Source organism: Alosa alosa, chromosome 3 (assembly GCF_017589495.1).
Source record: "Alosa alosa isolate M-15738 ecotype Scorff River chromosome 3, AALO_Geno_1.1, whole genome shotgun sequence".
NCBI classification, from domain to species: domain Eukaryota; kingdom Metazoa; phylum Chordata; class Actinopteri; order Clupeiformes; family Clupeidae; genus Alosa; species Alosa alosa.
In genome coordinates, this window is record NC_063191.1 from 19,411,922 (window position 1) to 19,437,990 (window position 26,069).

At 41.7% G+C, this 26,069-nt stretch overlaps 1 protein-coding gene across 4 annotated transcripts in view; it reads left to right on the forward strand.

Annotated features, from left to right (window-relative positions):
* Positions 1–26,069, forward strand: part of LOC125292328 (ephrin type-A receptor 6-like) — a 110,460-nt gene that overhangs the window by 41,872 nt on the left and 42,519 nt on the right. For all 4 annotated transcript variants that reach the window (XM_048239547.1, XM_048239549.1, XM_048239550.1 and 1 more), the window contains exons 4-5: positions 15,026–15,181; positions 17,053–17,388. In XM_048239547.1, coding sequence (XP_048095504.1) covers positions 15,026–15,181; positions 17,053–17,388 — 492 coding nt within the window. The remainder of the gene's footprint in view (positions 1–15,025; positions 15,182–17,052; positions 17,389–26,069) is intronic.

Consider the following 26,069-nt stretch of genomic DNA (forward strand, 5'->3'; position numbering starts at 1 on the left):
TTGGAACATGCTGACATTTTCCTGATGTCACCTTTCAAAGTACTCGACAGGTTTATCTTTGGCAGGGGTGCTTTGTTTCCATGTGGCATATTCTCTTATGTGCCAACAATTTAGTAAACATCGCACACTGGAGTTTCTGCCCCATTTTGTCTCAATTTAAGTGAAACCATATCATACTTCAAATATTCAGGGTCATAGCCTACTTCCGTTTACCGCTAAAATGATGTCTAACATGACCTGTCACATTAACATTGTCTACGTCCATGGCAATGACTGTCCATGGTCAAGTCTATCAAAATAAAGGTCCAATATATCAATATTTTAAATGGGTGATAAAAAAACACACACAAGCTCCGCAGCCCTCCCCGAACAGTCCCTTGAGCCACTTTTGGGTCCCGATCCACCCGTTAAGAAACCCTGCAATAAACAATAGCTAACATGTTACAATAAGACGCACAGCAAGTTCAATGTCTCTTACTGTAGACCTCCAGTTAGTGTTACTTTAAATGTGGCACATTTATCTAGGCTGGACAAATATAGATTAGACTGAATTTGTAAATCATTGGTGATATATTCAGGACAATCGAATAGAACACAATAAAACCGTAAACAATCACTCAGGTTTTCAGTATCTTAGGTACCATGTTTCCCAATTATGGTGGGATATACCTCACTAAAGTTATTTATTTCTCTATAATTATTTCCAAACCTATCTTTAAGATTTAAGAGTTCCCCTGAGTGAAAGCTTTTTTTGTATATGTGTAGGCTAGATGTTATATTTAAAATGAATGGGCAATACATTTTATACCATTTCTTTTTTTTTTTTTTTTTTTTTTTTTAATAAAACATGCAATGTAATGCAAAACTATTGGTCTTACAGCATGTTGCAGTCAATGCATATATCTAGACCAACAATCTGAAAGCTATGTATAGGTAAGAATAGTCCAGACCAATCTTACAAAAGTACACTTTGTAAAAGAAGTAAAAGTATACTCTTTTGATCCCGTGAGGGAAATTTGGTCTCTGCATTTATCCCAATCTGTGAATTAGTGAAACACACTCAGCACACAATGAACACACAGTGAGGGGAAGCACACACACTAATCCCGGCGCAGTGAGCTAAATGCAACAACAGGGGTGCTCGGGGAGCAGTGAGGGGTTAGGTGCCTTGCTCAAGGGCACTTCAGCCCTTGAGCCCTCGTGCCTACTGGTCGGGGTTCGATCCGGCAACCCTCCGGTTACAAGTCCGAAGCGCTAACCAGTAGGCCACGGCTGCCCCACTTTGGGAGACACCATAAGGTACATTAAGTCAGGTTAGGGTTAAGATATTTTACAAATGATATAGCAGGCTCTGGGAAACCAGGTGCATTTATCTCCCAAATAAATTGTAATAATGATTGTAATAAGGAACTGGCCCTTTCCCCAGCCCTCCATTAACTACTAAATAACACATTATGGTGATGATTGGCAGAAGCCATAAATTGTTTTCTGATTATAGACAATGCAACCCTCACAGATGTTGTGAACCCATTACTCATGTCTTTGGTACTTTGCTGTTCCTTTTGTTCTGTTATAGAGCATATGGATCTTTATGGAACAAATTAAATTCCCAGCACTTTCAGCTTTATTTTTAGTTGTGCTTTTAGCCTAGGGATGAATGAGTTTTCTGTGAACTGTCAGGGGTGTCATAACAGGGATCAAAGTGGAGCCCCACCACCTGCAGCAGTGCCTTTAAAATGCACCAGACTTAAAGAACACCTGGCAATCGCCTTTTGCCTTTGAGAAAGCAGACTGGACCTGATGCACACAAATACTGTCTGTGCTGTCTGTCTGTCTCATGTTTGTATTCTTATTGGGGTACCATAAAGTAGCATGCATTACTGTGGATAAATTCAGATTGCTCGTGTGCATTAGGGCTTTGACAGTGATCTGAATAATGTAGCGAGTGGATGGATGGCAGGAGTTTTTCTGCCTGGAGTTTAAGGCGATGAATCTGACTCCAGCATGCTGCCTGAGTCCTTGAGGGGACAGGGGGAGTTGCGTTTCAGCTCGATGCCAAGATCAGTGTCCTGCTGTGGCGTAGTCTAGCTTAACTTTCTGGAACTCGTTAGAGCACAGCGATAAAACAAGGTGTCCACCCCCAGCACTTCCCCTAATCGCCTCCAGCACAAACTTGGAGTCACAAATTAGAAGAAGACTATTCATTTGAAAGTGTCCCTCCCACTGGCAATGGTAGCATACTAATATGGGACTTCCATAGCTGATAAATTCACCTCACTGACAATGAAGGTGAGGGTGTGGGCTTTTTTAGCAGGTGATCAATTGAACCAGCCGTGCATGTGCTTGTTTATCAAGAGTTTCTGTCTGATTTTTCTCTTGCAATTTAGTACATATACTATCACTTCATACATATCTCCCTGAATGACTGGTGGCTGACAGAGCCTTAGCCAAGAGTAGTATGTATGAGGTATTAATTCTAATGTATATCAAATCACATCACATTGTCTCAATTATACTTGTTGCCTAAGGCTACAATGGAGGGCTCTCTTTTTCTTATTTTTTTCTTTCTTTCTCTCATCTCTCTCTTTCTCTCTCTCTGTTGGATGTGACTGTCCTCTTGAACGCAGGCAGCTGTGCTCTGTCATGGCAGCTTCTTTGTGTGCTATGTGTATGCTTTGTGAGGGCGGCTGTCTTAACCAACTAGTGGTCAGTACATTTCTAATTCCCTCTGAACTGCTCCTTTGCATATCAAAGCAAAAGGATATGAGTAAACATTCTTTATGAGTCCATCTGTTCCCTGTCCCTCTGGAGCCTCTGGCGAATCCAAGGCTTTCACAGGAGCAGTGCTGCTTTAGTTGCTTCAGCAGGTGGAGAACAGTTAAGGAGGCCCGCCAACGGTTAAACTGACAGGAAATCATTGTGTCATAACTGCAGGGCTTCCGTTCCAAACAGGAGCTGTTGGTGCTTGATCATATTAAAGACTTGCATCTTCTAGTTTGTTTACTGTAGTTGTTATACTACTGTTTCTTCTGTGGTCATAATTAAAGTAGCACTATGCGAGTTTTGGTCTGAAACTAGCGATCTAGCTCCCTAAAAGGCATGCAAAATGCCATGCAGAGCCTTGTTGGCGCTTCTAGAACCTTGTTAACATGCTAACTGGAGTCTTTTGGTGATATAGTCAGCTTCTGTGAAGGTTTTTTTTTATGTGTTCTAGCCTGGAACACAGAGCTGCTGCCATAATGCCATAATCTGGCCTTTAATATGGCAACATATGATTGGCACAGACGTATATCTTCAGATATTGGAAAGTTGTGCAGTAACAGTCATAAAAATGCCCTCATGAGTGACAGGAAGCAAAATAGTAGGCTATGTTACCAATAATGTCGGGTGTTATGTAAGCAGGCCATTACTTTTTTAAAGTTTTATATGTTTACCCAAACAATTTTCTCTGCAAGTAATAGTGTGTATTGTCTGCCCTTTGCAGTTGTTTTTGAAGTTTCAAAAATAACTCTCTCAGCACTAATTGATGGTGACTTGCACTGTGAGGTTCATCTGGGTTGCAGACACTCTCAATTGTGTTGTGGCAGTAACCATGTGAGCGGGGCTTTGGGTTATGGAGTGTGCTGTCTGTTTTCTCTGTGGCTCTTTTTTTTAGTTTCAAACATTTATTTCTGGCAGATGGTTGCCTTATCACAGCACCTACTGACTGTCAGGTTCCATGGTCAGCATCCAACTGGATCCAATAACTATGGTAGCCTATTCAGTGGAGCAGCACTGGCCAGTAGCCTATATAAATGGGGAAGGCATAAGATATGGTAGGTTGCTAGCTATGTTTAATGTGATGAGTTTTAACACCTGGACCAACCTGAATGCAAGTAAAGAAAATAGAGAAGATACTGTATATGAAATATGAAAATGTAAAAATAAATATTAAGAATACCATAGTTATTATTGTGTATTTACAACATTACATTTGTTTACTGCTGACAGAACATTTAATTAGACTTCCTCCTACCTACCCAAATCAAGCATAGTTTATTCAGGGGAAATTGTCTGGCCATTAAGCTCTCTACAGCAATGCCCTGAGTTTACAGTTCAAACAAAATAAGGTGCTGGACAGAGCGGCACATACTCATCTGTCATAGGGCAACAACATTGTGTTCTTTATGTAACTCTGCCAGAATATGTTAACTTTGAGAATATCCATACTACAGGTGTACCCCCAGGTCTCTGCTGATATAGAAATATGTAGGCATAATCTGGAGCTCTTCCAATAAAATGAACATAGATTTTTTTGCAAGACAGATCAATCAGATTCAAGTAGCAATGGTTTGTGATTGCCACATGCATTTCTGTCAGAGAAGAATATATCATCATCCAAAATCTGCAGTGCATTGGAAATTTCAGTTTAGCGCAGGAGTTTAAAACAACCCACCCAGGCGGAATATTGTCTATCATCACTTCCTCCTTGCCGACCTTTGGGAATTAGAAGTAAGGTACTATGGAATATTTTTTAAATTGATGATTTACATATTCATGATTTTTACATTTAGACCAGTGTCATTGATTCAATTGAATTCTGGCTGGTTGTCAGAATAATCACAATAATGAAAGTTCCCTTTTTTATTTCTTTCCCCAAAATTCACTGCTGCTTGTATAATTTTTTGTCTTTTATCTCCTGTGCTTCGTGTCATTGTAGTTTCTCCAAAATAGATTCTCAGTTCCTCATTCATTAGCGTGGGGGGGGGTGGGAGACCAAGAATCTGGTCTCAGCCAATTATGTGGGCCCTGGCCCAGCTCTCCCACTGTAGCGCAGGACATGAAGTTTGAACTCTGTAATCCCAACAAGCTCCACAGCAGGAGGCTAATCTCTCACTGAATATAGGCTGGTGTCAACTTTGAGGACAAGGCTGGGTTCATGGACTTTTCATGAAAAAGTCCAGCACTGTACTTCACAGCAGAGGACAGGAGTTATTCTCTACAGAAACGTTTTGCCTCTGCATTTTAATTTGTTTTGTTTTGTAGGGGCCATATACAGTATGTGTATTTATTTTATTTATTGTTTATTTTTCTGTGTTCAATATTAAATATGATTATTCTCTACTCAGCTACTCATAGCATTCATGTTGTAAGGCAGAACTAGTTCTCTGGACACTGGTCTTCTTCACGTCACTCCTAGTTTCTGTTTGTGCCAAATGGCTGTTAGCACACTTTACTCTTTTTGTATGCTTCCTGTTGAGATTCATTTCTAGACAGGTGGAACTGAAAGACTGAATCAAAACCCAAATTTCCTTTTTTTTCTGACCCTGCTGATCTCTTGATATTTTGTTGCTGGGGATGTGTGATTGGAGGCCTTTGACTGCTGAGCTTTTCTGATGCTAACTATGGATGTTAGTGGTCAATAAAATCAACTTACACGATTATTCAGAAAGCAAACTCTACAATCCCACTCAACACGAGCATGTGCAAGAAAATCCCACTGTTAGTCTTTTCTAATCTTCATTGATTAAAAGAACTGCTGGGTACCTATGTGCTTCTGTTATATGGTGGCAGTTAAGCACCTCTGCGGGTTGTTCCCTCGTTAAGCCTGTTGCCTTTATCAAGTTAAGGTCACTGTGTTTGAGGACACAGTCTGCCTGGAGATACTGACTGAGGTGTGTGTGTGTGTGTGTGTGTGTGTGTGTGTGTGTGTGTGTATGTGTGTGCATTGTAGTTCTTTACACTTATGGTCACATCTCCATCAGCCAATGTAAATGATTTTCCCTCTCGGAGGGAATGAGTCCTTCCTTCCCCAAGGCCAGTGCTGGGAGGTACGGCCAGCATCTCTTTAAACGCTTTGCCCTGACAGCCGACACGCTTGACAGTCCTCATATGACAAACTATGATAGGCAGCCCTCTCACTGAGGGGGCATTTAGCGCCGAGATGCCAAATTGCACACCACGCCAGGGTCCAGCTGTGGAAGTGACAGATTTAATTTGGTATCTGGCGTTCAACATGATTAAAGAGCCACAGGAAGCATTTGCACATGAGCTGAGTTCAGCTGGCCATTTCCAGACAGACCACATGCTTGACCAGTCCAGTCCTCATGCAGAGGACTAGTGAGAACAGGATGCATATAAGGAACTCTGTTGCACCTTTAATAATGGAATAATATGATTTACTTCAACAGGGAAATTAGTGTTATCTTTTAAATTTCCTATGTTCTATCTGTAGTAGCTATTAACTAATTACGATATATGTTTATTGAAATATGTGTGGAATGAGTGATATCGCTTTTAGTAATTGTTGTATAACAGCATTACTATAAATTAATTAGTCCATAAATTATTAATATAGAGATCAATTTGAGGAGAATACCATGCGTAGAAGTCACCAGTATAGTGACTTCTCTTTTACAATCAGTAATTTACATTTCAGAATTATTTTAAACAGAAACATTTAAAAATTAGATTTTGTTCAGTGCTAAAACAGCTGAGGCATTGAAAATGAAATTGCATGTGTGCTCTTGCATGAGAGTGGAGGATTACCCAGGGAGTAAAGGAAGAATTATTAGTTTCTGTTACACAGAAGACCAGCAGCAGACTCATTGTGCCATAAAACTGTGTAACTGTACCACCAAGACATTACAGATGGCTTGGGGTAACTTTTTCAGCGTTAATGTATACAGTATCTTATATTAGTTACCAGCTAGTGTCCAACATATGAATGATAAGTGTACTTACCATCATGAGAAAAAGTCTTTTTGATGTAATGCCTCAGTTTTATTGTCTTGTAGTGGATGTTTACAAGGCTGTAGTGCTGGCACAGCAGGATAAGTATTGACCTAACACACAGCTATAACAGCAGCAAAAGGTGGTGTAAATCAGACTGAAGCACTGAACTGTTGGGAGGGCTTCTATTGTTCCATTGCACATTCATAAAGATGTCAAGCAGTGATTCCAGTGTCTGAAACAGCACTGAGATTTGGCCAAATAACTATTGTTACAATGGTGATAACTATTATCCCACTTTTGTGATCAGGAAAAGATCCGTTTCTATTTGCTTATTTATGGTTTGTATTATGGCAGATATAAATCTGAAAGTGGCTGTGTACTGGATCCGTAGGGTGAAGTGTGCTTGTGGACTGGATCCCTAATGAGTCAGGAATTGAAGGTGATGATGAGTGCCTCTTTCCACTACAGTTTTATGAAGCATAGTAACACCTGCGCAGTAATAGTCAAGGCTGGAAAGATAGATGTGGTGTGGTTTGATGAGAAACTTAAAAACCAACAGACTGATTGTAACCAGACAGAAATGCTCTATGACATATTGTGCAAGACAATTACTCAACTTTGTGGGATTTTTTAGCATGGGAGTAAAAGAACCTTAGCAATAGTTATCAACCTTCAAGAATATAAACGTATGCATTGCACAATGATGTGATGAAGATAGAAAGTAAAAAATCAAAAGAAAGTAACTAAATTGTGACTTGATGTTGTGGCCTGTGTGGTCGTTGTGGCCTGACATTTTTGTCAAACTTGTTTGGGCTAAATAAATTCCCTTACAATCTGAGCTGCCACAGTTGCAGACATAATTGATTTAGCATGTTTGTGACTGACAACAAAATGTACATTTTTTGTTTACCTACTTCTCTCATTCATTCACTGTGTCAATGTGTCAGTTATAGATGAGAATTTAAATCAAGCCCGTAGCTTCAGGCTAGACTGGAGCTCATTATTATTGCTAGACTCTCACAGGAGGAAGATGTATTTGTTTATAAGTGTTTTGCTCCACTACATCTGGTTTCTGGGCCCCAAACTGCATTTGGTCAGTGATGAAGAATTCAGATCCTTATGTCAGAAATTGAAACGTTCTAAACTACTGGTTTAATCTTGAACAATGTGTTGTATTGTATTATTGTATTATATTCTATTATATTCTATTATATTATATTAAATTATAAATATTTTTATAATATCCATTGTGTAATCTTCATCTTATGTATGTCTTTCATACTGAGTTGTAATGAAGTAGAAGTATGGAATAAATGGAAGTACTCAAGTACAAGTAGCCAACATTGTACCAGAATACAATACTCTCCACCCCTGCATTTTTTCTTATGGCTACAGTTGCCATCACATTTAGATGCCAGAGGTCCACAATTGCAAACTTGCCATTTTGATGTGCGATGACTTAAGAAATGGTAATACTACAACTCTAAGTGAAGTGAAGAAAGAATGACCTAATATGCTTCTTTTCCAAACAACATTCCTGTGTCCTTCCCTTCTTAATATTTAATACTTAAAAGTCATCTAACTGGCTTATGTAGACAGTTTTAGTGGAAGGTTTGCCTTCATTCTAGTGAAATGTTGTAACCATGTGTTTGCCAGTTTTATTTCATATAATAATTGCTTCCCTGAAAATGTGTTCATTGGGCAATTGTGGGATTGTTTTCATAATTTTTTCCTGTATTTGTCTAGCCTCTTGTAGTAAGTGTTTCATCATATCAAAGTCAACTACAGAGATTACATTTCAATTACATTAAGCCCAAAAACATATGGAAATCCTCAAAGCATTGATTCCTACAGTCAATATCAAAGCCAATCATACATCATTGAGCTTTTCTGTCATATAGCTGCATATTTAATCACATTCATAATTGGTTGTCATTTGTCATTTCAGCACCTATAGCAGAAAAGCTTATTACATGACTTCTCCACATGTGCTTAGCAGATGTCAGAACTGAGGTGCTAATTAAAAAAAAAAACGAAATTGAGCCCATGCAGAGGATGCTGCATATACAGTATAAACCCCAGAGCCTCCATGCTCCTGTGCTGCATATACAGTATAAATCATTTTGTCAAATAGTTTTATATGGCCTTTGTTCCTGTGGTTTTTATATATCTTTGACAGCAGAAACCATGGTTTTAATTTAATAAGATTGTATGAAGCCTTAGAGAATTGAATAATTTTCTGAAAAGTTTGCAGTTAGAAGTAACAACTCTGGCTCATGTAATCTCTGTCTTCATCAGCTATTGTGCATGAGGTTTATGGCAATTTATGCAAAGGACTACAGCCGCGTTACAGTGTTACAATGAGCTTTATGGTTTTTATCAAGTAAAATGAAAATGTACAATATGTCTTTGATTTGTAGAAATAGCAAAGGTCAGAGGAGTTCTTGGTGAATTGCCATATTTACTTAGAGGTCAACTGTTTTCAAGAGTCTACAATCTGAATTCATTGTAAGATATTTTAATGTTTTTTGTCACTGTAGTGTTTACCTCTGACAAAGGGTTTTATGCAAATGTGACCTCTTGGAAAGATCATTTGGACTCATTTAATAGCAGCTCTGAAGTTCAGTAGTCATCAGTCATGTGGAAGGAAGTTGTGATGAGTCACTGCCGTCCTCATACCAGATTATTATCTGTTCATTAAGTTTGTTTTGCCATTAGGAATCTATACACGTTGCATTCCCCCGTCCTGGGTGGTAAATGACTTACAGAATCCGATAATTAGAATCCACACAAAGAGTGTACCAAATGGATTGATAAATATCAGATGGGACAGTGTGGCGCAAGATGAACGACACACAATTGAAAACCCCACCGTGATGTTCAAATGGTATGAACAAGCAGCCACAGACAAGCGGCACCTCACGCAATTCAGTACTTTGATGCCTACAACCCTGCCATACTCATGCAACCCTGCCATACACACAAATGCATATAGAACCATCCATGCATTAAGTTAATCATTGGTACTGTAACTGTCACATCAGTGTTTTGTCTGTCCTACTAAAGAGAGGACATGTCTTTAACAAAAAGCTGGTTGCCACTTCTAGAGAGCATACAGGCACATTGCACAGTACAATGCTCAGGAGAGAGGTTGAAGGGGGAATCATTTTAGACATGGACTGGAAAATGGATTTGCTGAGAATAAATTGTGCAGGTGAGGGATAAAATGAAAGGAGGAAACCAATGCATTGTAGTTTTCCCATCCTAACTCCAGCCCTGTCATGTGGCTGTAATGTCAGTGATGTCAGCGTAATAGTGCATTGTCTCTATGACATTGGCATGCACATAAAGCCTCACGTTTACAGCTGCCATTTCCACCCACATGGCCTTTTTCAGTTATTGTAGGATTTTATTTGAACATTATTCTCTATCACTATGGTTCCATAAAACACTGCAGACTGAAAGCTTTACAGTTCTGTTAGCCCATTTAGCCAAAGAGTCTTTAGAGCTCTGTATTTCTTAAAGGACCTCTACCATCGACCTTTCAAAGTTTCATAAATTCATTACCACACATTTCCTTAGTACAACATAAGCCAATGTGAAACTGGAAGGATATTACAGGATTATCTAGGTGCACGTTGACTTACAAGGACCAAGCAATTATTCCTTGTAAAAGTGAGATTTAGTGTGATTAAAAAGGTGCTAGGTCAGTGACTACCTGATTTTTCACATTTGAAAATTGCCCTTGTTTTACCAGAGGTATGATTTCTTTTTTAGGATGACACATTGCTTCATTTGCATACTTTGCATTTTGGCAGTTTTTCTACAGGATGAAGCCAACCTGAATAACAACCAACAGACAGCCACTATGTCCTAAAAATGTATTGTTGACAAAAACGTCCATCTAATCAGTACATGGTGATGCCCGTGTGGTTCCTCTGCTGTGGATTGTAGCGTGCACAATGGGGTAGGTGTCAGAACAGCACACACTCAGCTGGCCTCCAACTGGCTTTGGCAGCTGACTAGCACCAGTGGACATCAGAAACTGTCCATGGTTCTAACTCCAGTCAGAGATACCACTCAACAACAGGATGAATGCATTCCCTCTAGTCCCAAATAAAGTAGCCAGATATACCTTGCTGTTAGTGTGATGCTCACCTGTTTTCTGATTATCCAAGCGGCATTTCTACTTTTTGGGGTGTTGGGTTCATATTGAAGAGTTGTGCAAAAAGACATTATTTTAATGCAGCTGCTGGTTTATCTACAGGAAACATTGCAGACACAGCAATCTTCCTGTGGTATACATTCTGCTTGAGTCTCGAAAACAAGGGGTTGTCTCAATTTCTACATTACATGGCCTGTTTTTTCATGTCGGTGTTGTTCAGGTAAATGTTGAAATTCAAGTCCAAGTTATTTCAAACATTAGCCATCACGAGGAATCAACAGATATCTATTACCTGTGTGTCTGGGTCTCAAAATAGCATCCACTCAGAGGTTATTGTGAACTCCAATTGCTCTCTTCACAGTTACAGCTAATTGGCCTTTGTTTGGGTTGAATCTCTCTACAGAACATCACTGCACTGGGTTCCACTCATGCTGTGAGGCTGATGTGGAACAGTTTTATGTGGTTCTATTTGTGTAATAATAATGGATAATACATACAATCACTTGTGTTTCTTAAGAAATGAATCTCTATTTGTTAACAAGTAGCCTATTTATCTTTAATTGTATTGGTAGACTTACCCAACATTAATCTCCATTTGTGTGATCCAGTACCTCTCTGTTGATCTGTCGGCTGCTCTTTGCTCCCTTGTTCTTTGCAGTATTATTCTGATCAAGCGGTAGAAAAAGGTATACATACATTTATGCATTTGTTTGTTGGAGTATCCCCAATCTGATGTTCAGTGGTCAGTTCTGGGTTAGACAGCAACTCAAGCACACAGCTGGCTGCTGATAGCTGAGCCTGCTTAACTGACTGCCAACCACTCAGGGTTGTGTTTCCCAAAAGCATCATTCAGTCACTACTGGTATTACTGTACATCATAGAGAAGCGATCATTTTAACACTCACTTTTTACCATGATGGTTGCTCAGTGGCACTTCTGGGAAATTCATCCCAAGTCAGCACCTCTGTTAGATATGAGTATTTGCTCACAGTACACAAACTCCTCTGGTCAGTTAAATCTCCACATCTAAACTAGCCCTTATCAGTGAATAGGAGCAAAATCGCTTTGGATAAAAATGTCTGCTAAATATCTTTAGCTTTATCTTTAAATTTAGCTTTAACTTTTGATTGAACTGTTTCTGAGTTCTTGGCGATTATTATGACAGGTCTGCACATATATTACACCCCTTGGACGAGCATAGTGCTCCTCCTGATGAACTTTGGTCCAGAATAATGCTATTACCCTGTAGCCCATTTCTGTGCGTGGTGAGAGATGTGTAAACCATTCTAGTTTCACAGTTTCACAATGGATAATTCTTCAAGACAATGCAAATCATCACTTACATATTTTAAGAAAAGCTTTACTGGTTGGCTCAGTTTTGCTTCATAGATTGCATTAGAGTGTTATTGTGTATTGTGCGTACCTGAGGTTCATAAAATACTGTATGCTGATTATTTAATGGCTTATCAAACCCTTAAAACCCACTATAAAGGGCTGAGATTTTAACAGTTTTTTATGATATTTATTGATTTCACTTCATCTTATGTCTCTAATGGAGAACAGATCATTACAACACTGCAACATATGGTGTTAAAATGTCTCTATAACATCCATGGTGTATTCGGTCTATGTATAATTAAAAGTAGACGGAGAGCCTGCTCAGATGTGTTGAAATAGTCTTACTGGTCTGAAGCAGGGTAGGCAGGCATTGTTACCTGAGTGGTTTGTATTTGGATCACACTGTGCTTTTCATTATGTTAATCTATTAATACCTCTTCATATTGTCCGTTGCCAATGTTGACCATGTTTGATTGAAGGAAATGAAAAGTTTTCTTTTTTTCCTAATACTGAAATGTTTTTTTGTTGACCATTTTGGCATTGTGTTCTATGACAGTCTTCATGTAATGTCTTAGCTTTTTAATATACAGCACTGATAAAAATGTATCTTTACCTAAATAAAATATCAGAACACAGCCATAGATGTCTGATATGTCTGTATTATGGATGCCATATATTATTCACAGATAGTGAAACCAGCCTATACAAAGCCAAGAAAACTAATATGCTGTGGAAGTTTTCATCAGGGAGAGGAGATAGGCCCTTTGTGCTGTGCAGAATTGAAATTGGGCCATTTTCAATATGCGATACTCGTAGGATGCATCCCACTGTGCTATCTCATCCACCCATCTTATCACGCTTTCTTTGATTTCAAGAGCTGAACTATTCTGCAACATTTGTTCATGTGGTTCTGCAAGTAAATGCTGCAGAATTGTGCTTTTCTTGAAATTGTTGGTCGTCGGCGGCATCGGAGAGGAGAGAGAGCCGTGTCACATGGGAATGCAATTCTATCATCTCCCCATCAGTGAGGAGGAGGGGGGGTCTTTGGCCATGGGAGTGCGCTGAAGGGGAAGGACAGGCCTGCTGCCGAGCTGCAGACACGAGAGATCTCCTCCCATCTGCTAGGCTGAGGGGCCGGGTGCTGTCCAGGGTGCTGAAATCCTTCCTGTGGATCTCACTGCAGCTGCCTTGCTGCTGCTGCTACTGCTGCTGCCACTGACAGTGGTGGTGGTGGTGGGGGTGTGCTGCCTCTCTGGACTGGGGCTCTGGATTACTTCCAGAGCTAATTAACCTTCGGAAACTCACACAGAATTAGCGGAGCCCCCAGGTCAGCAAATTATCCTCCCCGGCCAGAGTCCCTTATCCCTCCCCCCCTCCACACACACACCCCTGTCCACTACAGAGCCATTTTCTGTCTGGTTATTGAGTGCAGGTGATGTGGCAATTGCACCTGCTGGATACGTTCCAAGTTTTTCGCAGCCAGTGTTGTATTTCTTTATCCATGCAGATAGACTCTTCCTGTGTGTAGTTTGTTTTATTTGTATTCATTATATATTTAACTGTGAACAAGGTCTTCCTACCCATAAGTTATTCTCTGATTATGTAAACATAAAAGCATGGCACTATATTTATGGAATTGTATGATGCACATTTATAGGAAGCATAGCTAATTGTTTATCATGTAGATTGCATGATAAGGTTGTTGTGAGGAAACTGCGTCCTTGTTCTGAAATGCTGTGCACAGAGATATTGCTCTTCTTCAAATGAGTCTGCTGACGCATTGACGTGTCCGTTGCTTTTGTTAAACAATACTTCAATCATCTGTGTGAACAGGTCATCTGAGGGTCAGTGCACAGCCTCAATGACTTTATAAGATGGCATTGAGAGAGCAAGTGAGTGACAGGTTTTGGATCAAGGCCACCAGTACAGCAGGGGTTAATGGCATGCCAGCCTTGTGCTGGAAGAGAGGATGTCACTCATAATATTGATAAGACCACATTGTATGTCGTTGCCGCATCTAATTGGTCTCATTTGTTGTGAGGGGGCACTGAATCCAGGGCTTCCCATTCCTGAGCCGGTTAATATATCAAAGGGTGAAAAATGTGAAGCACGAAGACACTCAGTGTTTCAAGGTGAAGCCCTCAAATCGCTCAGCTTGTGTTACCTTGTTAAATCGATGTTCACTGTGACAGCTGGCTGAAGTGGAATTGGCTAAGTGTGTGTGGGCCAGGGGCCTTTGTCTCAGGATACATTTGAAACTTATCAGCAAGGGACTGGAGAGGATTTGAAATGCCATTTGTCCCTCTGACACTGGTGCTTTGAAAGCGAGAGCAGGGAGACAGGGAGGAGAGGCCAGGGGAGCCAGCACTTCCATCACCTTCATTTCCCTCACCTGACATGAGGACGGCTGAGGAGCAGATGCAGACTGCACAGATGCCAGCACAAAAGACCAGCTCGCAATTATGACAACGTGATTTCTGTCAACATGATCTGCTTAGCATGTGATAACACTGCAGCTCAGTTGGGAGGGGAATTTGCAACTTTTTTTAACCACAAACATTTAAATATGTCTCTGAGTTCACACGTTGGAGATGAATTTGTAATGCTTGGGTGGTTCACATAAACAAGTGGTATACTTGTAAGACAATTGAATAGTCATATAAATTATTCATTTAGCATTATTTCAGGAGCAAATAAACCGTGCTTGTCTGTCATTTTTAGTAGACTTTTTTAATAGACTGACCCCACACATTTCAAGAAAGGTTTCATTTCCTGTCCTGTTAATTCTTCTTTTTCTTTCCTTTTCAGCTTGTCGGCCAGGCTTCTACAAGGCTTTTGCTGGGAATATCAAGTGTGCTAAGTGTCCCCCACACAGTTACAGTTATGATGATGGGTCCCAGTTGTGCTACTGTGAGAAAGGCTACTTCAGGGCAGATAAAGACCCCCCCTCAATGGCATGCACTCGTAAGTATATACTCTGTCTGTGGGGCATTTTCAATAAAATGTTGTATGGAAAAGCTATCATTTCATGGAATCAAATGTGTGGATATTCTCAGTGTGTTTCAGTTTAAGAGGAATGCTCTTATTATTCATCCAAAAGTTTCAGAGGGAGGTTAAAAGTTGAAAGAATTTACTCAAATCCAATTTTTAGACCCATCTGTGTGAATGGTCTTAAGAAAACCATTTCTGTTGGCCAGGATGAGATCTTAGACCTCTGGGGCCTGCAACCATTGCTTTTCAGATTAAAGTGCTTATTGTGCAATCACTGGCAAACAATGGAATGTTTTATTCATCATATTGAGACTGATTAGCTTTAGAAAATATACAGAAGGGGAGAAGATATTCTAGGAGTGTTAAAAAGTAGTCACAAATGTTTGTTGGGAATACATAAATGCATAGTATTGCTACTGTGAAATGTACTGATCATTACACTCTATGGCAATTGGGAGGACATTTCTTAAATAAGTTAGCTCTCAGTTTCCTAATACGTTTGTTTGGGTATTTGGCTAAACATCCGGTTAAGAGGTGGAGGGCTTGATCACATACAACGTAAGGACATTACATTTCAGGAACAGACTTATTTCTCTACCTCACTGTTCTGTTACCATATCTTCATTAATTATTCACAGCACATCACTATAGCTTAACAGCTACTTAACATTTGCAAATTGCCGCTTAAGTGGAATAATTCATTGTCAGTTGAAAACCCCACTTGAATTGCCGTGCAGATTGATGTAAGGATTGCTGGGTAGCGTGCGGGGTGACTGGTCCTCTGTGTCTTGGTGACACTCCAGGGTAATATTTTGTCTTAAACAGTAATGATTGCGAGTGCGCCTTGAGACCCTCTCATTTCATACTGGCCAACAGGACACGCCTGACTAATTCATGCTCTGCCACTGTCATTGAGCTAATAATCTGTTTGATTAAGTAATGAAACACTTTGTTCAAGTCAAATCGAAGTGGACACTGAATTGTCCCGGGTGGGGAGGTGGTGGTGGGGTGGGTTCAGAGGACATGCAGCACCAAGATAGCAAAATGCAAAAAGGTCATTGTTCATGGCACATCATTGAAATGTACCCTCAGTGGTCATACTGAATTCAGTCCCATGTAACCAGCACACCCAACAGACTCAGGGTTTGGAGAAAAAAAAAGTGGAATGATCTAGTGTTTCACATTCATGAACAAAGGTAGAAAAAGCAGCCATCTGCAGGCGTCTCTCAAGATAACAATCTCCATTCGGTGGCAGAATGGGAGTTGATTGATGGCGCACGATTGTGGCGCGAGGCTATCAGATGGAGAGAATGGGAGGCAGATAGCATGGAGCACTCCAGCTGAAAGGGAGCGGACCGACGTGGACAGAGGTCTCGCCGGGGGAAGAGGCGCACTCTCTTCTCTCACACCAAAGAGCCGCTCACAAAGGCGCGTCAGGCTGAAGGGAGGCTTTATTTAAGGAGGACAGTGTTGTTCGCACCACTGTGTGCTAGAGCAGTGCAAGGGAGGCAGCCCATTGTCTGGCCAACTGCACGGGCTGCTGTGGTCAAGAGCCCACAGGGCTTTTAATGTGGCCGTGCTAAAAACCTGTTAGCAAAATGTCATCATAAAAACTGTGTCATAGGTTAATTGCTTGTTTCCAGGAGAGAGAAAGAGAGAGAGAGAGAGAGAGAGAGCAAGAGAGAGAATATGTGGAATATTCAATACATTTAAAAAATGTAAAAGTGAGAAATGATTTCCTATAAAAAAGGATGCATACAAAATGATTAGCATAGTAAACACACAAAATTATGCAGTATAACCCAGACATGATCTAACTTGGTTTCTCTGTTCCCTCACTACAGGGCCTCCTTCTCCCCCGAGGAACGTAGTGTTCAACATCAACGAGACCTCTCTCTTCCTGGAGTGGAGCCCGCCGAGCGACACGGGCGGCCGGAAGGACTTGACCTACAACGTCCTGTGCAAGCGCTGCGGGCCAGATCAGCAGCACTGCGAGCTGTGTGGGGGGGAGCTGCGCTTCGTGCCACGTCCACAGGGCCTGACCAACGCCTCCATCACCGTGCTGGACTTCACCGCCCACGCCAACTACACCTTCGAGATCGAGTCCCAGAACGGCGTGTCCGACCTCAGCTCCTTCCCCAGGCCTGTGGCTGCCATCACCATCAGCACCGACCAAGGGGGTGAGTATACACGCTGAGGAGAGAGGCCCTGGGTGTGGAAGAGACACAGTAAGCCGAGAGTGTGTCAGTGGTCTGGAGTTTGTTGTTCAGAAAGTTGTCGAACCAGGAAGGGGAATTAATAAGTGAAAAAGGATAGTGCTTAGATGGAGAGCAACTCTGCTCAGGGCATTTGTGCGTGGAACCGGAGCTCTTGTCACTGCTGGCAGTCAGGCTCAGGAGCCCCTCTGAGCCATCTCCAGTTCACCTGTCTCTACGTGTGCAGCTTCTGCAGTCAACACAGGGACACCCCCCACAGAGTGTGTCTATCACACAGCTTAAACACACTTTAATTTATTCACATTGGCACGCTTATGGCAGGACCTTCCCTATTTATAGCACCATTTCTCATATCCGGCCTAGTGAAGTGCCATGAAATACAGAGTGGTCTAAGGCATACTTGGTTCAAAGAGCTGCTATAGCTAGCCACCTCTATTATAGTAGACTAGCATGAAGTCATTACTGCCCACCATGATGTGTGTGACTGATAGGTCATTTCCGACCCAGCACACAGCGGAATGCAATCAGGCTGTGGGCTAATGGATGTGTTTGGCCAGCCACGGGTGTGCAAGGGTGATTCTGTCCCAGCTGAAAATGATTAAAATGCATGGCAAAGGACTTTTTATAGCCGGCGCGAATCATATTGTCCATCTGCATCATAATTGGTTTGTTTATTAGGATGGAGGAAAAAAAAAAGTACAAGGAGCTCACTTTGTATTAACATAACAGAGCCGTCAGCAGAGAGCAGGCCTGGAGATGGTGCATGCAGATGCAGGTGCTGCGGGTTTATCATCAGTGCAGTCACACACATTACTTACATCGGCCTGCTTTGGGACAGAATTATTTTGCTCAGCTGCCTGGTTTTACTATCATCATTTTATAGTTTTTGAAGTCATTCTTCACTCATTAATTGGGCCACTCTCTCCCTCTCTCTCTCTCTTTCTCTCTCTCTGTCTCTTGCACTCTTCCCCCTCTTTCACCCTCTCTGGGGTATTTTTCCATAATGAGAAGACTTTACTTTTTCTTAGTTAATTATCTAGGTATTTATGTACGTTGTAAAGTCTTTACACATTTTTGCCAATGCACCTCACACCATGGTTTTCACATGAAAATGAAATTAATGAAAAAATTAAAAATTAAATTAAAACATTTGGATTGTCAGTATATTACTTTGGAGTCAGATTCAGGACATTCTTTTAGGGTTGACCCAAGGTTTGCTCCAGGTTTGTGTCCATTCAAGCAAACGCTGACCACTCAAGTGTTCATTTGTACTCAGCTGTTCTTATTGATATCAGAGTTTCTAAAAAACCACATGCTCAAGAGGAGAGAGAGAGAGAGAAAAATAAGGTACTCATTAAAGCTCAAGTGATGCACTCTAATCATAGATATCCTAGTGATCTATGCTATGCTCTGACTGCATTCCTGTCCATCAAAGTGGCTTGAAAGCTGACAGCTGGAGAACCATCAAAAAGAGAACTTGCCTCAGCTGGGGTGTACAACTATTCAGCACAATGGCTGATGATAATGTCCTTTCTCTGCAAGGTAGACCGATTCTCATGGGACTCGCTATATGAAGATGCAGTATATCCACAATCATATTTCTACTAGAATACTGACTAGCACACACTCGTAGACTCCACACACATCCGTTTCCACACAAACACATGCACACCCTCACTCATATAATGCACTGTAGGGGGAGATTTATATTGTGCGAGGATTAACAGTGGTGTACCTTGACTGGGTGTAAATCCTGTCACATCCAGAGAATGAGATAAGAGTCTTGGGAAATTACTGCTGGATTTACTGCATGCTCTCATATGGGACATTGCTGGCAGCATTATCTGTGAGATTTGAAATAATACAGTTACATTTAAAACTAAGGATCATCCCTCTGATGACTGACACTGCCACACGACACGTCTGAGGTTGAGACCACAGCTTAGAACGAAGATCTTTTTTCCAGGCTGATTTTAAAACTGAATCAGTTGAAGCACTTAAAAATAAAAAGGCTAGGTAGTTTCAGCCCTGCATGGATCCCCTGCTTTTTAAGGGTAACATTATTAATGTAATATATTACTTCGGATTTATTTATTTGTTTTTATAAACAGAAGAAAATGAGGGAGGGTGTTTGTTGTTTGTTTTCCTTTAGACACATGGGGGTGTGACATGGGACTGCATGAATTGGTAGACATGTAGCACTCCTGAGGTTCTGCTGTGGTGTGGCAGCCAGGGCTGTGCAGCAGTGATGCGAGAGTGGGGAACCCAACTGAGCTAGAACCTATGCCTGACAAAACACAGGAAGCTGGCGGCAGAGCAGGGGCGGGGCTTCATGTCAGTTGCTGTGGCGATGGTGATTGACGTGCCAGGGGAGCTGCAGCATCATGGCGGAGGAGCAGTAATTGATTGCAGGCAAGTGCTGTGGAGTGAGAGGCAAAGCTCCGGAGAGGCCGACGAGTTATGAGCACCTGAAAAGGGTGAGAGAGAGAGAGAGAGAGAGAGAGAGAGAGAGAGAGAGAGAAGAAAAAAACGAGAGGAGAAGTGCAGTGCACAAGGTGGGAAGGAATGTCCCATTAAAGGAGGGCCTTCTTTAATCACCTGAAACAGCCGGGTAATTGTGTGTGTCACTGAAGCAATCAAGGGCAGATAGAGTTCTTCAGTTCAGCAACATCTCTCTTTCATGAATAAATTAGTAGGCTCCTGAGGAACCTCTGTCCAATTAAATACTCTCAAGTAAAAAAAAGGTCAAGGAAAAAGATTTTGAATGAAATGTCCATCCAAGCCAAGAAATGTGGGGTGATAGGTGGTGTCGTTTTCCATTAGGATACTGTAACATGCTGTTTTTCTCATCTCACAATGGAGCATTCATGTTCATGGAACACAGTGCCACTGTCACACAAAAGGATCTGTTTATTTCTCTCTTTGTTTGTTGTTTCTGAAACATAGTTGTTGTGAGTTGAGTAAACTGCATAGCCAGCCGGTAAAGATGTGATTATTGGGAACAGAAGACGAATGGGCAAGAGCAAGCAAATACATCAGTGGCCAGTCTGGAACTGTGGCGCGCCATGTTCTAACTAACTATGACAAATTAGCCACAGACTTAATTACCACCATGGGAAAATTACAATGATGTTTATTGGGAAAGGCATCATGAGTCTCTCCCCAGCGCTGCGAGACCAAATGGCCTGACACACCAGAGGAACAGGAATAATAACACTGCAAACAAATTGGCTGTTTGAAATGGTTGCTGCCATGCCAAAGGTGACTTTCCTGTTTCTAATCGATACCTCCTCCTCCTTCTTCTCCCTCTCATCGTCGTCCTCTTCCTCCTCCTCCTCCTCCTCCTCCCTTTGCTGCTCAGATGCAGACACATGGCCTGAGTCTGTTGGCAGTATTGACAGATTTAATCAAATATGAAAACTGCTTGCTGTCTTATTCTTATCCACATTCTGTGTCAGTGTGTCTGGAGGAGTTTGCGCTATCTAAACAGAATCTACTGGCAGAGTTTGCATGTGCACTGCAGTTGTGTGTGTGTGTCTGTGTGTGTGTGTGTGTGTGTGTGTGTGTGTGTGTGTGTTCGCTGCTGTACATTTTACAGGAGGGAAAAGGTTAGTGTCAGTGGATGTTTTAATGCTTGTTATCCACAGCAGTCCTTCTGTGTCCACCAGTGCCAGCTGGCACCAGGCTGAGGCTCTGTAATCAGCAGTGATGGGCAGTAGCTTCACTACTTGTAGCGATGCTACTAGCTCAACTATATTTCTCAGTAGCTTGGTGGTAGCGTAGCTATTTTCTGAAACAGATAGTAGCTTTTCAATAGCTTAGCTGTTTTTTTACCATGTAGTGCAGTAGCTTTTACAGAAGCTACATTTTCCAGAGCATTTGTGGAGCTCACAGTAGAGCTTCCTTCTGGCCGCCCATACATGAATCATTTAGGCTATATTCTGTATAAACTTGAAAGACAAACTAATTTTCCATACCAGAGATGAAGCAACGAAATTGTCCTTGCAAAGATGTTGGTGGTAGTCTACTGCATGATTTTCTTGAGCAATGTTTGTAAAATAAGCTGTCAAAATAGTTTGTATTAGTGATTATTGATCATTATATTATATAGAACTATTGATTAATAATTATTAGGGATAGTCATGTGGGGAAACTTATACAGGCGAAAATCCACCCAACAATGAAGTTACAGTAAAAAGTTAGCTTGCAGTTTATCCTGCAAACTTAAGAAATGCCCAAATCTAAATTGGGCCACATATGCACACTCTCTCAGTAGGCCCTAACTTCCTTTGGCTACGTGGAGCCTTTTTTTCTTCAAATTGATTTTGGTTATCATTTTTGAACTGAACATATGTCATAGCCTACATGTGTAAATAAAGGTAACTAAGTTACTGTATCTGTTATCACCGAGTTATGTTGGCTAGGTCATTGAAATAGCACTGACTTTGCATGAAGCGGGTTCATTTTATTGGTTTATGTTAATTTTTTTGTAAATTACAAAGTAGCTTCTGGTGTAGTAAACTGCTTTTGCGAAATGTATGTAACTTAGCTTGCTACATTTTTTGTCTTGAGGAAGCTTTTTTGTAGTTGAGCTTCATTTAATATTGAGTAACTGGTAGCTTAGCTCACTACACTCTTAGCTTGTCCATCACTGGTAATCAGAGTGTGTTTTGAAAAGAAGACAACCCTGCGTATGATGCAAAAGTCTGTGCTGAGTGGTATACAGTGGCATGCTAGTCACACAAAAAATAAGATTCAGAGCTGTCTGCATTGGCAGAGTATTTTCATTTCATTTTATCTGAAGGGAGACCAACGTAAAGCATGTTCATAACAAAGTACATTACAAGCATCCTATTATGCATAAGGTGTGGGATAACTGCCAATGTTGATACTGACCTTCCTTTAAAACACATTCATGGCTGACTGGACTTCTGGTCATCCAGGTGGTAGTTTTAGTGGGCGAGTTGCGCAGTTTGTTCCTTATGATAAACTCTGGGCTGCAGCTGGTGCGTTTGAGAGCATGTGGTCACTCTGGCAGTCAGCTCCGCACTGGACTGCCGTAGGGCCAGTGCTTCCCCGTGACTCCTAATTCCCCATAATGTCTCATGCAGTATTGATGGACAGCCTGGCCCTCCGCTGTATTGTCCCGTCTCTCGGCGTAAGACAGCCCCGGGGTGTGTGGCCCACCTGGAGGAAGGGGGAAGCATGTAGGTAATTAACCTGCCTCCTCTTGACCAGCTGCACTGGACTGACACCCACCTCCCTGACTGCACAGGTCTGGGCCCTGACTCCTTCCCCTGGACTGTCTCCTGCGACACAGATAATTACAAGAAAGGCACAGATTTTTTAGAGGGCCAAGACCTTGCAAGTTCACAGCTACAATATGGCAGCGTGTGACCAGTGTGCTTTAGGCTAAAATTACACCTGGCAGGAATCCGGTGACGGTGAAGAATTTCCACTGTTTCTTCAGCAGGACTACTATATTTTTCAAACAGTGCACAACCAGGGTAACTATGATAATTTGTAGATATTACCACACCAAGATATTCTCAGATTTAAAATGTCCAGTTTGTTGACAAGAATGGTTCAGATTGATGTTCCACAGTATCTTACAAGCACAGGCTTGGTCTGCAAGGACCTGTCTCATCCATATATTGTGAGCCTAGATGGATAGTGGATCCCATTGTTAATAAAGAATCTCAGGTAGAGCAGCACTGGCCTTGCAACGATGGCTCATAAATAGACCCAGAGTCAAGCAGTTATTAGCCACTGATTTATCCCACTGCATCTTAAAGAACGCCCTTGGCTTTCCCAACCTGTTATTGCCCCGCAAGGGCCACCATTACAGGTGCATCATGGGTGATGACGGCAGGAAGCCTGCACGCTGGCCGGCCATCTGGCTGCGCTAGTGCTGATGGCTCCGTGAGGGATGGCGGTGTTTGTGAATGTGACCTCACACGGCGGAGGCCATCTCCATCAGCAGGGCTGCACTCTCCTGGCCTCCGCTGTTGTTCTTTATGTGGGCTGCATAAGAGGAGATATGACCAGGACCAGGCAGAGGACAAATTTATGGAACACTGTTCTCTCTTAGTGCACAGATTTATCCCTGTAATAGCTCTGGTTCTCTCTCTCTCTCTCTCTCTCTCTCTCTCTCTCTCTCTCTCTCTCTCTTGTTCGCTCTCTTTGCCCACCTCTTTTTTCTCTCTTTGTCTACTATATATATATATATATATATATGAGACTTTACAGTATCAAGGCTTTTAGCATATCTTTCACTACAATTAAACTTTAGGTTGATTGGGGTTAGCTATGGTTTGTTGAAGATGCAAATCAGCTGTCAAGTTCAAAATAAATCACCATCACAAAGTTATGATAATTTTTATTAGAAATAAATGTATGCAACTGAGTACAGCAGCTGTTCAGATAAAAAGGCTAGTGGTTTTCACTTTAGTGTAGTCTCTGTGCAAGGACTACTTATACCCATAAAACCATTTTTGCAGGCTTAATTAAATTTCTGCAGCATTAAGCCCTAATGTTCTGGCATCTTCCAGCTTAAAAAAGTCATAGCACGTTTTATTACAATGGCCATAGTTTTGCACAAATAGGGTCAGACATTTTTATTCATCCGTTGTATTTCATGAAACATTCCGGAGCAGCTTTTGTAATAATCTTCCCTCCACCGAGCTTTTATCATCATTTACGTCTTGGAGAAGCCAATCTGAGTGAGGCTCGCTGGCTCAAGGCACCAGTGGTAATTAGAACACGCGCGTCCGGGCCGCATCACCAGCTGCACCATTCACAACACTACCAGCTGCTTACTGAGCAGCAGCACACAGGCAGCCCGGCCACTGAGCAGCACCCCACCAACTCATGGGCGGATTATGAACTTTCGGGCCCCTGGGCCCAGATGGATTAAGGGCCCCCCACTTATTGTCGTATATGTGGGAGGGGGGGGGGGGGGCTTGAGCTTTAGGGCCCCCTGACCCCTTGGGCCCCTGGGCCTGGGCCCGGTAGGCCCGTGCAGTAATCCATCCCTGCACCAACTCTCAACACTCAGGACACTCATCACTCCAACACTTGCTCTGGACCTGTCCAGTAATCACTGAATAGGATTGGGATTGGGTTTGGTGTGTGAAAAATATTTGTTTTTACAATTTTGATTGTCTGTGATGTCTACACATTGTCAGTTATGTGTTGTGTACACTAAAGCTTTTAGAAGACAAGAGCATAGCAAAGCCACACATGTTGATGTTGATTAAAGGGTTTTATAGTATAAACCCTGTTTATCCAAAGTCAACTATTCATATGGAACAATGATCATTTCTCAGTTAACTTCTATTGTCTCTGATCATGTTCTAATTATTATTCATAATGTATCGTAACACCACCAATTATCACCACTTTTGTTCGGAAATTCTAAAACAACAATGTTTTGTAACACTTCAAAATAACATTTGCTAAATGAACCTTACATTTTTTAGTAGCCATAGGTTTGTAGATTTGAACGGTTCTTAACAGGAGCATTTACTGCCTGAAATATCCGATTTTGTTTACCACGCTCGGAGTTATAGTGCTGGCCTGATGGGTCGCCTATTTACGCCGTTTCAACGGCACATGAACGGTTAGACCGAGAATTCTCGTCATGAAATTAAAATTCCACTGGAGCTCTAAGCGGACGTGTACATGCAGCCTTACAACACTGTTCACAGCTCTTCGAGTCACGGTAAAATGTCATTTTTGGTACATAGCTAATTTAGATACACCTATGGTGTGGGTCCTTGCGTTTCTTTAGGAATCCGCCGTCTTGGTTTGTATAGAAATGGATATTTAGTGACACATACACGCAAGACGGCGGAAATATGGGACCGACGGTAATAGAGGGAGTTCCGATATCCCATGTAGTCAGAACTGTAAAGTGTGTGGTGGAATTTTGTGTGTTCCACCAAAAAACTACTATTTTTGGCCCACCAACTGACCCCATTGAAAGTAAAATGATGGATGAGATGTCACTGACACTTTCTGCTCATGAATCCCAAATCTTGGGAGCCAAGATGCAACCCATGCAGGAGCGTATAAAAATGGGGCTATAACAAGCAACCCAGAATCAGATGACCTTAGTGTGCGAACATGTAAATCCATGTAAATGATCTGCAATTTGTCCGATTCACATTGCCATGCCTTTTACGTCAGGACCTTGCTAAGGCGGTCATTTACAGAATGCACCAGCCCACTTACCGTCCCCCAGGTGGACCACAAAGGCCGAGTCACATGTAGAAATGAGTGTGTGCTCTGTGCTCGACAGGGCACCCCACTGTGCTGAGCACAAGATAATAGAATCCTCCTGCTTTGATGAAGTCGGTCACTTGCTCCAGGTCGCATTTTGCCTCTTTTATTGTGGACTATGCGGTTTAGGCTTCATCTGGACGGTATTTGCTGTACATGCCTGCTGAAAGTCAGCTGTGCTCTATGAGGGGGATATTGGTGTTTGGTGGAGGATGTTGTTTTCTCCAGATGATGCCGCAGCGGTGTGGTTCAGAGCAGTGCACTGCATCACCTCAGCCTTTTATTTGCCTCCCCAGACTGTCACACTAGGTTTGGCTCTAATGAAGTTGTAAATATGTGGCATGTACCAGTGTTTGTTCGCT